Genomic DNA, 13748 nt, shown 5'->3' on the forward strand with positions numbered 1-13748 from the left:
AAGATAACAGAAACTGTACGGAGTCTATGAATCTAAGCCCATTACTTTGCTTTATTCTAGATTTCCCATCCTTGTCCCTATAATGTATAGGTTTAGTCAACGAGAACGATATGTATTTTTCCATATTGTTAGGAATGCACGTTAAACGCCGTCGGTCTTTGAGATAGCTTGCATAATGAGATGTGAATCGTATCCCCTAAGGTTATGAAACACAACGGGGATGGGTATTGTTTGAGAGTTCATTTTTAGTTTCAAGTTACACTCGTCATGAGCGGCTCCACGATAATTACCCGTGACGTGACAATGATCTCTTACGGAATCCCCATCCAGGGGTTTATTACAAACGTGACAACTCGTTGACTTCTTATGGGCCCTCCAATCTTCCCTCGTCATACGCATGGGTTTCTTACACGATAAATTTTCCCTGATTATTCTCTCTTCATTTTGTAGATATTCTAGGAACTTTCCCGCTGCATCGGGACCTCTGTAAATCACAGGCGGGTTTGTTTTCCCATCATACCTTACAACTATATATCCAAACCCACAAGGAATATGTTCTTGAGTTTTGTACGTAAAACTATTATCTTGATTATTATGGTTGGTATTTTCTATGGGTTTGATAAGCGCTTCGAAGTCGGCGTAAATTACGTACGGTACTGGCGTTTGATTACAATAATGTTCAAATTTTAATATATTTTTCCCCTCTTTAGGCATATCGATCCTGATAGCGGTCTGCCTCAACAGTCTTCTTTATGAGCTTCTAATAGATCTTGTCTGCTGTACCCATGCAGGCATCTTTCACAGAAATATTTCTTTCTAGCATGTTTTGTTTGATCGTATAATAGCCTGTTTAAACTCTTTATCCCCGTATAATGATATTTACCATCTTTTTCGATCAGAAATGAATTGATTCTGGGAATATGTTCCGGAGCGGAGCTTATCCTGTGTACGACAATTCCTTTAGAATGTCCGAAAACATTTATAGCTAAATTATTTTGCTTTTCCACCTTATCAATTTGTGATATTGGTGTAGGTTCGTCTATACCATCGAAGTTGAGTCCATCGTTTTGGGGATAGCTAGAAGGTCTATCCGGATGCTTGTCTACGGGGAACAATGCAGATCTTATCATCATTCTTAAACAGTCATCGGATTTATTTTTTACGTTAATTATGTCTTTTTTCTTCTTATAATACGGGGGTAAATCTATATAAGATCCACCTTTGAAGGGCATATAATTTGCTATATCTAAATATAAACTACCGATTTTATCCACACCCCAACCCGAACCTCTATTAGTCCAGCGTTCTAAAGTTTCCTGTATCCTCTGAATTGATGTATCTAATGATGCGTTTATAGTATCGGATTCGGTTACAACTTCTTGATTGCTTCGGAAATATGGTTCGGTATATTCGGTGCTATCGTCTGTGTTACTTTTACTCAATAACATTTTAATCGTCAGCTGGTATTTTATACTATGTAAATCATCTAATTCCTCATTAATTTTAATCGATATGATGGGCTTAATATTGTTAACATCCATGTTGGAATTAATATCCATCTTCCAACCTCTTAGATATTTACCAACGCCGGCGGATGTTGGTACAAATATTAATTCTTGTTGTTTATTCTCAACATCATCATTATCATCATCATCATTATGTTGATTATTATCTAGTAAAGCTATCAATTCAGCTCTTCTCATTCGAGAATAACCTCTCAGCCCACTGTTTCTCGCTCGAACTTTGAGTTCTCTAACAGTCTGGGGTTTGTTGTATTCCAAACCGAGTAAGGTAATCAATTCAGCTTTTCTCATACGAGAATATCCACGTAGGCCACTTTGCTTTGCCATAGCCTTCAACTCTCTGACAAAAACCATTGTGGTTGAATGGTATATACAAAATGATTCATTTGTCTAAATGGTTGTTTTTCATATATAAATACGTATTCTCCCCAACCTATTCCTCACATTGATGTAATCTCTCTTCCTAGCATAAATAATCTGCTTCCTGACCTTATCAGCACCGTGACTCTTACATAAACTGTAACTACATTTGACTCCAATCCCACATACAGAACAAACGTAATTTTTAAAACCCTTTCTGATGTTATAAGTGTGAGTGCCACAGTAAATACCCACCGATGGCTTCTGACATTGAATCGATTTCCTCATGAGTGTATATTTGCATAGATTCATGGTTATACACATATCATATCATTTGTCTAAAAGGTAAATCACATCTACACTATTGAATAGCTGAAAATCAATACAGCAGATAACCCCATAATCACAAATGTGACCTCTCGGTTCTTTTGTTCCTCTGACGTTGTATACAACTGACTCATTGTTGGTCTCGGTATTGGGTCGAGTTTTTTCTCATAAACGAGGAAGTATTCGTGCATGGCAGATTCAACATCCTTAAACGTTTGAATTGAATGTCCTTCCTTAAGCAATTGTTCATGAATAAAGTCTAATCTCTTCATTCTCTGCTGTGTATATTGTAACTGGGCTGCTTGGTATTGTTCTAAAGCTTCGTTATGTCGTTTACGCTCCTCTTCAACTTCTTTAGCGTTTGATTCCCTCATACTGGAAAATAAATAATTACTCCCCGAAAAAGCTAGAGCATTAACAACAGCTCCACCGACCATCATCGCAATTGTTGCCATATTTATATGAATATAATATATTTAAATGTTTATATGAATATAATATATTCAAATCTTTATATGAATATAATATATTCAAATGTTTAATTACTTCATTATGTCTTCCGGGATAAGCCCTTGTTTGATGAGCATATCCTTCGTTGCCATTGCTAATCCAATATCCAGAATCATCATACCTATATCAAATCCATTAAAATCTAGTTTGGGAGGTGTGGCTTTAGTAATCATTTTAGCCATACGAGCATAGCCAATGGCCAAGCCGGTGACCACCGCTGAATGATACGTCGCGTTTACCAACATTTTACCGTCTGTAACTGGAGTAGTCATGCTTCTTATAGCATTATATGCGGGCTAACCTCTAATTGAACTTTTTGTTGCGGCGGGGGTGACGTTTTCTCTTCTCCGGTCTTATAAAAGAACCATACAGCCGCTATACCAGCAACTCCTACTAGTGTCCATGTTTTAATCGGATTAATATTTGAATTATTTATTAATTTCGCTTTGCGCGCCAGTCCTCCCTTTCTTCCTGCGGCTATTTTCAAAGGATTCTTTGTCACTCTGGGTTGTTTTTTTGTTTTCTCATTCACATGTGGTGCATCCTCATTCACATGTGGTGGTTCCTCATTCACTCGTTGTTCCGCAATCTGTTGTTCCTCGTTCACTTGTTGTTGTGTGTTCACAATCTGTTGTGGTGTCATCTGTTGTGTCTCCATTATTATTAAGTGGGCACGTATGTTTAAATTGACAATACCTAGCCGTTATTAAAGCTGTGGTGAACGGAGCTAAGAACATTCCGAATCTATGATAAAACTCACAGCTCACTGAGCTTATAGCGTGTTCGATGAATGGGTCTTTCTCTAGAGATTCGCATAAATACATGCGATGTTCTGCCGGGATGGGGAGAAACGTACTAGCTACGACTGTGTATTGTTGTAATATAGACGACCATATCGTTTTAGTCATGGTAGCTCCGTAGACTCCGTAGACTCGTAATGCGCGTACAGTTTTTTAATTTCTTCGTCGGTCATGTTATCAATTTTTTCGATGGTATAATTTTCTCCCAAATATTGAGAGCATTTTCCACCGGCTACCAAAGCCGCGAGTCTTTCTCTATGTTTATCTACATGTTCATGTGTATCTACATCAGGCTCAGATTCTTTGAGCATTTGTTCGATGAGTTCGTCGCATTCCATAATGTAATACCTAAGGAGATATTTAAGTCTAACATAATATAATATGACATATCCAATACAATCCGTAATAATGAACTGTTGCAAAAGAATGAGGATTTCGAACCACATTTTATGTAATATTAACCGCTAATGTTCAATTTGCTATAATTTTGCTACATTTTTGCTACATTTTTGCTATAATTTTGCTATAATTTGCTAAGCAATTGCATAAGCAGCTGGTTGATCGGTTTTTAATACGAGTTTACAGTGCTTCGTTGCCGCTAACACTTTTCTGACTTTATCTCGTTCGCCCTTGGTATAAATGACATCATTTTCGCGTAAACATTCCTCGAACGAATCTCGATCTTTGCAATGAAACAGCGCTACCCATTTGGTCTGCTCTCTGAGATCTTTCAGGACAGAGTTGTATTTTTGAGTAAGTACCCAAACGCTAGGTTGAGTATGCCGACCGGAGAATGCTAAATACGAAAGCATATCTTTCTTTTTTGTGAGTTCTTTACTCGCGCTGCAGTCATCTATTATGAAAAGGGTTGATTCTCCTTTGTATTTTTCGTGACATACTCGGAGGCAGTCTTGTAAACGATCGCCCGGATCGACTCTGTGTACCCCGTCATCATTCATTACCCAATCTCTTGATAGGTAGGTTTTATTAACGCTTATAGTCGGGCACAGAATAATAATATGATCGAAAACGTCCCGATAATGACTTTCTAAAATATCTAGAATAAAAGCTGTTTTTCCGCAGCCGGTTTGCCCGCATATGATAGCGCAGTGCGGATCTTTAGGTAAAAGATTATTAATATTGCTTGCACGAATCTTCCATTCTGTATATTAAGTTGCGCATCCATAATCACGTACAAATATATGTTTAATTTACCAGCTGATTCCTGAAGCTTCGTTATCTGTATGGTGGCACCCTCGCTGGCATTTTCTATTCTCCTCCCACTGCCGTGTAGTTGGTCAGCGTCCGTTGTTCGCATGTCGAGCCATAGCGCGTACTTCGTGGTGAGGTATTCACCCATCGATACACTCCCGAGAGACAGATCTTTCACGACCGCGTTAACTTCCGGAGAACGTTTTATAGAAGGAAGTTTTTTAATCTCATCCCACTGGTGATACGCTAGCTAAGAACATTCCGAATCTATGATAAAACTCACAGCTCACTGAGCTTATAGCGTGTTCGATGAATGGGTCTTCCTCTAGAGATTCGCATAAATACATGCGATGTTCTGCCGGGATGGGGAGAAACGTACTAGCTACGACTGTGTATTGTTGTAATATAGACGACCATATCGTTTTAGTCATGGTAGCTCCGTAGACTCCGTAGACTCGTAATGCGCGTACAGTTTTTTAATTTCTTCGTCGGTCATGTTATCAATTTTTTCGATGGTATAATTTTCTCCCAAATATTGAGAGCATTTTCCACCGGCTACCAAAGCCGCGAGTCTTTCTCTATGTTTATCTACATGTTCATGTGTATCTACATCAGGCTCAGATTCTTTGAGCATTTGTTCGATGAGTTCGTCGCATTCCATAATGTAATACCTAAGGAGATATTTAAGTCTAACATAATATAATATGACATATCCAATACAATCCGTAATAATGAACTGTTGCAAAAGAATGAGGATTTCGAACCACATTTTATGTAATATTAACCGCTAATGTTCAATTTGCTATAATTTTGCTACATTTTTGCTACATTTTTGCTATAATTTTGCTATAATTTGCTAAGCAATTGCATAAGCAGCTGGTTGATCGGTTTTTAATACGAGTTTACAGTGCTTCGTTGCCGCTAACACTTTTCTGACTTTATCTCGTTCGCCCTTGGTATAAATGACATCATTTTCGCGTAAACATTCCTCGAACGAATCTCGATCTTTGCAATGAAACAGCGCTACCCATTTGGTCTGCTCTCTGAGATCTTTCAGGACAGAGTTGTATTTTTGAGTAAGTACCCAAACGCTAGGTTGAGTATGCCGACCGGAGAATGCTAAATACGAAAGCATATCTTTCTTTTTTGTGAGTTCTTTACTCGCGCTGCAGTCATCTATTATGAAAAGGGTTGATTCTCCTTTGTATTTTTCGTGACATACTCGGAGGCAGTCTTGTAAACGATCGCCCGGATCGACTCTGTGTACCCTGTCATCATTCATTACCCAATCTCTCGATAGGTAGGTTTTATTAACGCTTATAGTCGGGCACAGAATAATAATATGATCGAAAACGTCCCGATAATGACTTTCTAAAATATCTAGAATAAAAGCTGTTTTTCCGCAGCCGGTTTGCCCGCATATGATAGCGCAGTGCGGATCTTTAGGTAAAAGATTATTAATATTGCTTGCACGAATCTTCCATTCTGTATATTAAGTTGCGTATCCATAATCACGTACAAATATATGTTTAATTTACCAGCTGATTCCTGAAGCTTCGTTATCTGTATGGTGGCACCCTCGCTGGCATTTTCTATTCTCCTCCCACTGCCGTGTAGTTGGTCATCGTCCGTTGTTCGCATGTCGAGCCATAGCGCGTACTTCGTGGTGAGGTATTCACCCATCGATACACTCCCGAGAGACAGATCTTTCACGACCGCGTTAACTTCCGGAGAACGTTTTATAGAAGGAAGTTTTTTAATCTCATCCCACTGGTGATACGCTAGCATTCCTTGGCTATATAGTTGATTAGGAACGCCTTCGATAGTCAATTCTACTTTTGTAATCTTGGGATTGTAGAACTTCTCGGTATTTCTTTTAAACGCATCGGAGGGGTCCTCGAACAACATTAATACCCTTCAATGATCTCGTGGGAACGTTTAGATTGATATTCCACATAGTATCTTTTCTGTCCCTCATGATCTTTCGATGTCGCAGCACGCGATCGTACAAAATGGCTAAACTTCCCGTATACTGGTTACGAATTTGTCTGGTTAATTCAGGATCCGTTATCATATCGTACTCCAGCGAGATATTGACAATGGAATAGCTAGCATCTTCAGCAGCTCTGATTACTCTGCCGTAGTCATTAAAAGTTAGCTCGTATTCTAACCTATCGCCTTTGGATGCTTGATAAAAGGGCATGTGGGAATCTAGTAATTCAAAGTCTAGGGGAACATAGAATCGGTTACCTAATGCGTCGGCAATGGCCTTATCTTTTTCGTTGGTATCAACACCATTTTCAGCGCCCACGCGCAGTCTCAATGTGTTCTTATTACAAATACCTTGGTACTGTAAGTTTTCCCGCTCTTTATCCGTTCTCCAGAGATCCATGTAACAATAGTATACATCGCTATCGTCGATACTCATAACCTCATTACCGCTAATTTTAATGGCGATTTTCTTGACGATAGCACGACCTATGTTCTGAACGGGCTCCCTGTTAACGTCTGTAGAAGTCAAACTAATCGTAAATGCTAGTCGGACAGTTCCCGGAACTAACACATCGTGTGCGCCGAGATTCGGAAAGCGAACCAGAAGCGTTAGATTCTGATCGATGGTACTAGGGTTATTAGTTATAGTTACAGACTGACGAATTGCTTTGACCCCTAATGGATCTTGAAGTCTTCGTTGTGGGTTTAACTTGCGTCCATATTGCGAAGACATTGTTATATTGAAAACATGTACCCTATGTTTAATATAAAAATGACTGATTTTGATATTAATGACTTTGATCTAAGTACCTTTGATGATCCGAATCGAACCGAAGAGGGTACTGATGAAACCAGGTTTAGTAGTCTTAACGATGAACTTTTACAATCAAACGTCAATGATTATTACGATGCCTTAAAAGAAGATAAAAATTATGTTAACCCAATAGGCCGTGACCATTCAAAGTTTACGATAGATAGTAAAGGAATATTGCGACTGCGTGACTCTCCGGATATTGATCTTATGAATTCTCGTACTCGTAAACCCCTAGCCTTGTCTACTATAGCCGGTAAACACGGCACCGTGTTTGTTCGTGATAAATTAGGTTTTGTAGACTACTCGCGGCTTTCCGCGAAGACTACTAAGGTTCTTCGAACCGTGCGTACTGAACTCGGTAAAACAGATGATTTGGAAGCAGCCTCGATGGTGGCCTCGAACGGATTCGGAGACATCTTAGATACCTATAACGATAATTCCACGTTACAGGTATCAGAGTTTAGTATTAGGGAATTACAAGGTCTTGACAAGGCAATGCGAACAATGCAGGGAGAACTGATGAATAATATGGCCAACATATCCGAAATCGACAAGCATATAGCTCAAGAGAAAACAAAACTTCAGTAGACGCCGCGTAGCGGAAAGATTGCGTAACTTAGAAGATTAAAGATCAGCCCGCCTCGAAGCGGCTTCCAGTAATAGAAAGGCACTTCGTTCTCAAATCAGTCGTATTCGAGAAACTATCGTCCTCAACGATGATACTACACTGGCCGATAAAATTAAAACATTGTTCAGAGAACAGGGAATAACAATTGCCAGTATTTTAACTGCGTTGGGATTTATTATATCGACTTTGACTCTCGTATTAACAGGTGGTGGTACAGGTGGTGGTACACCGCCTAACGATAAAAATGGTATAAAAGAGTGGATAAAAAGCATTTAAAAGCATTAGGTTCAGCACTGGGAAAGCTCGCTGAGAAAGCCGCGGCTGCACTTCCCGGCAAAATAGGGAGTGTTGTTTCCTGGCTTTTGAATTTATTAGCTAAGACCACCACTTGGCTTAGTCAAAACTTGTGGGGGTTGATTGTAGCAATTGCAGGGCTGCTGTACGTGTTCGCTAAGAACTATTTAACCAAATCAGTTTGCTAAGAAATATTTAACCACCAAATCATGAGTCAACCAACCGAGACTCCACCCACTACAAGCGTTTTTTTTTTCATCGATATATTGTTGATTTTTAGCCTCAATATGCGGTGACACTTGTGTTTGTGCGTTAGTAGATGGTTGTGCATTAAAAGATGTTTTAGTAGATAACTGCGGCTTGACTATTCCCTTTTCTCCCGTGATCGTTTGCATTATTAATTCGACGTTAATATCTGAATTTATACCTGGTTTTTGTTGATCGGTAGCGATAACAATTTTATTTTATAGCCTATCACTTGACCGATCTGGACCGATCTGGACCGATCTGGAAATAACAGCTGGAGTCTCGGGACTGGCAGGAATAGCGATAAAATTCATTTCTCGTAGGTTACAAAAGAAAGCATTAAAACACGATAGTATTCGGATACTCGCCGAAGCAAAGTTGAACAGCATTGAGGATCATATTTCGACAGCAATGGCCGATTGTAAGATGTCCGAGGATGAGTTTCGTTTAGTGCTGTCGGAACTCACCAAATACAACGAAATGAGGCAGGAGATTCGATCAAAATCTCATAAGACCAGTGGTATTAGTGAGGATGAGAAAAAAAAGTTCATAGAACAGGGGAGGCAACAAGCACGTCAATTATTCCGTGACAAAACCAAAGAACTGGTTGGAGATTAAAAATAGATTGCTTACTATCGTTTGATCACATTTAGACAAATGCTTACATAAATATATAATAATGGAGAAAGCTATTAAATGGAGAGAATTACCACAAGGTTTTTATTATATCAGTGATGTCAAACCAACCAAATACGGTTATCAATTGTTTCTTATCAATTTACAAAAGAGTGTAGTTATATAGTCTGGTCTCCTAGTAAAATGAACGAAGAACTTAATAAAAATGTTGAATTTCGCTTTATCGATAAAAATAATAAAGAATATTTTTATTACCATTTAGACTCATCTAAAGCAATGATTGGCTCCAGGTGGTGGTAAGCTAGAGTCGATTTAACTTAATCTCATGACTATCGTTGAATCGCATAATCATTTTGGCATAAAAAATCCCCCCTGTAGTAGCAGTATAGGTATATGAATCTGGCTCCAGTGGAAGTGGTCCAGAACCATCATTACCTATACTACTAATAGAGTTATCGTTCTTGTCTGAAGTAGTTCTGATGTTCATTCGCCAAAATTAAATCCTTCCAGACGGGTCACAATTGAACGGGAATTACACATGTCAATCAGGAATGGAGGCGTTCATAGATCTACCCCCATTCGTCACCACTTCCGTAACCTGCAAGAAGACTCGTCCCCCTATCGATAAATGTTATGTGCGAAAATACGACAAACCAATCAGAATGCGCGTATGACTTAAAGTTCTTCGTCAAAGAATCCCTCAGGAATAATTTTTGATTTTACAGATCAGTTTTGACATTGCATCTAAAAATATATATGATATATGTGAAAATATATATGATATATGTGAAAATATATGTGAACCATGACGCAACGAGTTGACAATTATTTTGGGTATGCCGTTTGCGGTAAGACGGAACCCGGTCGCATAAATGGACACGAGTCGCTATTCGGCTTGCCCGGAATAACACGAGTTGGTCACGAATGAGATCTACCCCGTGTGTGAAGCAATGCCTGACATCAAGTGATATAACACTTCCCCCTTACAAACACCCGGGCTTCACTGTGTTCCATTTGAGTGGCGTCGCTGTGTCTATAAATAGCTACCGGAGATAGTATATCTTATGAATTAAGCGACCGGGTCGTAAATGCATTACATACACAAGACATCCGCACTGACACACATGCAGCAGATATTTAATAGATGTTAAACTCCTTGTACATTAATTCATCAAATGTTCCAATGGCGCTTGTGTGTGCGTGGACGTGTGCGCGCGTGCGTGCGTGCGTGCGTGCGTGCGTGTGTGTGTATGTGTGTGTGTTTGGGGATGGGGTTGTTAGTTGTGGTGGTGGTGGTGTTGGTGGTGTGTGTGTGTATGTAGAGAGGGGGGATATGGTGTGTGTGTATGGGCGAATTAAACATTAAACATTGTGTGGGTATATGTCTTAATTTATCTTATTCTGATCTATGACGTTATACATATCATTTTATATTTAGTGTCTCTTAGGTCATACCTGGTGGGATGTTACTTTGTATTGTTTATGTACGTGTTTTAGTATACACACGTGATGCACGGGATGCTGCGTGGTTGTCGATAGGGTGTTTCAAAAGATATCTACTAGAAGAGGTATACTGCTTCGGTATTCGTCATTTTCATTATTAGAAGAATTATATACATTTATGAACAAAGTAAATACATATGTCTGTGTCATTGTGTTGTCATTGGCGATGCCATTACTCTGATTAGGCAAGACAGACATATCCTCCTTTTGCTTTCTGTACCGTGGAATATATTTGTTTTGGATTTTGGGAATATTGTGAATACTGAAGTATTGTGTGCGTGTGTGTGTGTGTGCGTGCGTGCGTGCGTGCGTGTGTGTGCCTATAACGAGACTGTGTAACTTGATTATGGATGTTAACTTAATCTTGTCATGAATATTGATTAATGGAAAGAAAAAATGCGTGATCAGATAAATATATGAATGGCAGCACACTGTTAATCGAATAACAGCTGAGTCATACCTGTTATGAGGGGTCAGTAATGGCGTGTCGCTAGAGGCTTGTTAATCACTCCTGTTATCGGCAGTATTGAGTTTATCATACACACAACATGCACAGTGACAACAACTACGGCTACATATAACCTCCCAATCAGAGTCTACTCACCGATCCTTGATTTAAGTAACACAACATATCCGCGCTTGCCCTGGGTCTCTTCGCGTTCACCGACATAGTCCACAGTTTCAGCTGACGTCTTGATACCAATCTGAGATAAGTAAGCATTCACAAACTCCAAGACATTAACATTGCCCGGGAGACCTGTGATTAAAACAGATCGCGTTGTGAGTTCCTCTCGCCTCGACATTGTTACAAGACAAGCGCCATTTTGAAATGACACGTCGTCATATTATCAAAACGAAAGTAGGATTCCTTAAGTAACTTTCTCTTTCGTTTTGTTGCATTGTTGCGGCTACGCAAATAGATACCTAGAATCAGACGAGTTGGGGCGAATGTCACCATGAAGAAAACCGGTCTGTTATGTATAGTTTCCTTTCTGTCACATAAGTATGTGTACCTAAAATGGGTGGTAGTAATTGGAGGTATGAGAGTAAGGGACTGGTTATTATTTATGTTAGGTTTTGGAATGGGGATGAGAAGGGGTGGGGTGAGATTTCGGGGTGGGGGTGGGGTGAGTGTGTGTGTGTGTGTGTGGGGGGGGGGGGGGGGGGGGGGGGGGGGGGGGTGGGTGGGTGTCATGAAAACATAACACAGCGAAAGAGTGGGACGCCAACATTTATCATAACTGTATGAGAGGGTGGGTGGGTGTGGGTGTGGGTCTGGTGGATGATGTGGCTAATAAAAGCCACACAGCGTAATGTTGCCACTTTGGTAGCATCATATTCGAATATTTTTCTCGTTATTTCAATAATTGTATATTGTTTTCGAAATTATTTTCATGTTTTTTTATTTTTTGTTTTCGAAATTTCGAGTTTTTTCTCGTTATTTCAAATTCTAAAGAAATAACGAAATCTCGTAATGGGGATTATTTACTCGTTATTTCGAAATTTATCAAATTTTATTTTCAATCATATTCTCGTTATTTCAATCATGTCTTAATCATTTCTCGTAATTTCGTGTTTTGTTCTTGTTACTTCCATCATTTGTTTCGTAATTTCGAGTTTTGAAATGACGAGGGAATAATCGAAATTATGAAAGTATAATGGAAGTATCGAATGGAAATTTAAAAAAGCAAACACAAAAGCAAACTTATCTCCCCTGAATCTGGCTGGCTGGCATTCGTTGGAGCAGATGAAATAATTATGAAATAACTGATCACCAAATTGTTTCCAAAATGCAAAGTTGGTACATGAAGTAGATTGGTATACCTAGAAAGATTGGAGAAGAGAAGATGATCGATCTTGCGACTTATAGAGCCAGGATCGTGCAGTTTACCCACCCTCCAGGGACCCGACAGGTGAGACATATCGCCATGGACGCTGAGTACACACCTCACACGTCGTGCTCTGATACACCGCTGCGTGTATCAGTCTGCATGGTCTTGCTTACACTCCACCTCATGCTTTCGGCAATTCTGCTAGCTAACAAACAAGTTCTCTCTAACGCCGTTGAGGATCTTCATCGTTATTTACCACATGAACACGAAAGTGTATGTGACGTCACTATGTTTATCCCTGTGACAAGTCATGCATGTCGGCCATGTTTTGCGACTTCATTACTCAACTGTGACGGTCTCCGCATCGCAGGATATGTAACGAGACTCCATATACTACTCTCTGGTGATGTTGAGACCAACCCAGGGCCTGTTACTATGGAAGATTTGAACAATGTAAAGACTGAGATCAAATCAGATATCCTCGCAGAACTACGGGATTTCCGACAGTCTCTGTTTACCGAGATGAGTGTAATTAAATCACAACTAACCGACCTTAGCAGCAAGTGTTCATCACTTGAGAACTCACTTTCAGAAGTGCGCTCAGAGGTAGAAAGGGTTGGACTTGAACAGGAGACTATCTACAGTGATATAGATGCACTCTATCAGAAAGTTGAACAACTTGAAGACAAGGTATCTAGTCAAGACTCTGATATCGACAGGTTAGAGGCCTTCAGTCGTCGGGATAACGTAGTATTTTATGGCGTGCCTGAAGAAGCTGATGAGACCTTCGAAATGTGCAAGGATAAAGTTATTACTATGCTCAATGAGCATGTGAAGACAAAGGATTGGAAACGCACCGATATTATACGGGCGCATCGGATAGGGGTCAAACAGCCGCAACCCAATAAACCCCGCCCTCTCATTGCTAAGTTTTCTCTGACGGAGGAGAAGATTATAGTACTGAAGCACAGACATACCTTGAGGAGTGTTGCTATAGGCGTTGCTAACGACCTAACCAAGCACCAGAGACAGACTCTAGCTGATCTGAGGGACAAAGGCCTAGATGCGTAC

General features: G+C 39.8%; 1 protein-coding gene across 1 annotated transcript in view; it reads right to left on the reverse strand.

Annotated features, from left to right (window-relative positions):
- Positions 1–11670, reverse strand: part of LOC124138519 (protein mono-ADP-ribosyltransferase PARP14-like) — a 48665-nt gene extending 36995 nt beyond the window's left edge. The window contains exon 1 of the mRNA XM_048385128.1: positions 11450–11670. Coding sequence (XP_048241085.1) covers positions 11450–11648 — 199 coding nt within the window. The 5' untranslated portion in view covers positions 11649–11670. The remainder of the gene's footprint in view (positions 1–11449) is intronic.
- Between the last annotated feature and the right edge of the window lie 2078 nt (positions 11671–13748).

This window comes from Haliotis rufescens, unplaced genomic scaffold, assembly GCF_023055435.1.
Source record: "Haliotis rufescens isolate VD_foot unplaced genomic scaffold, xgHalRufe1.0.p SCAF_54, whole genome shotgun sequence".
Lineage (NCBI taxonomy): Eukaryota > Metazoa > Mollusca > Gastropoda > Lepetellida > Haliotidae > Haliotis > Haliotis rufescens.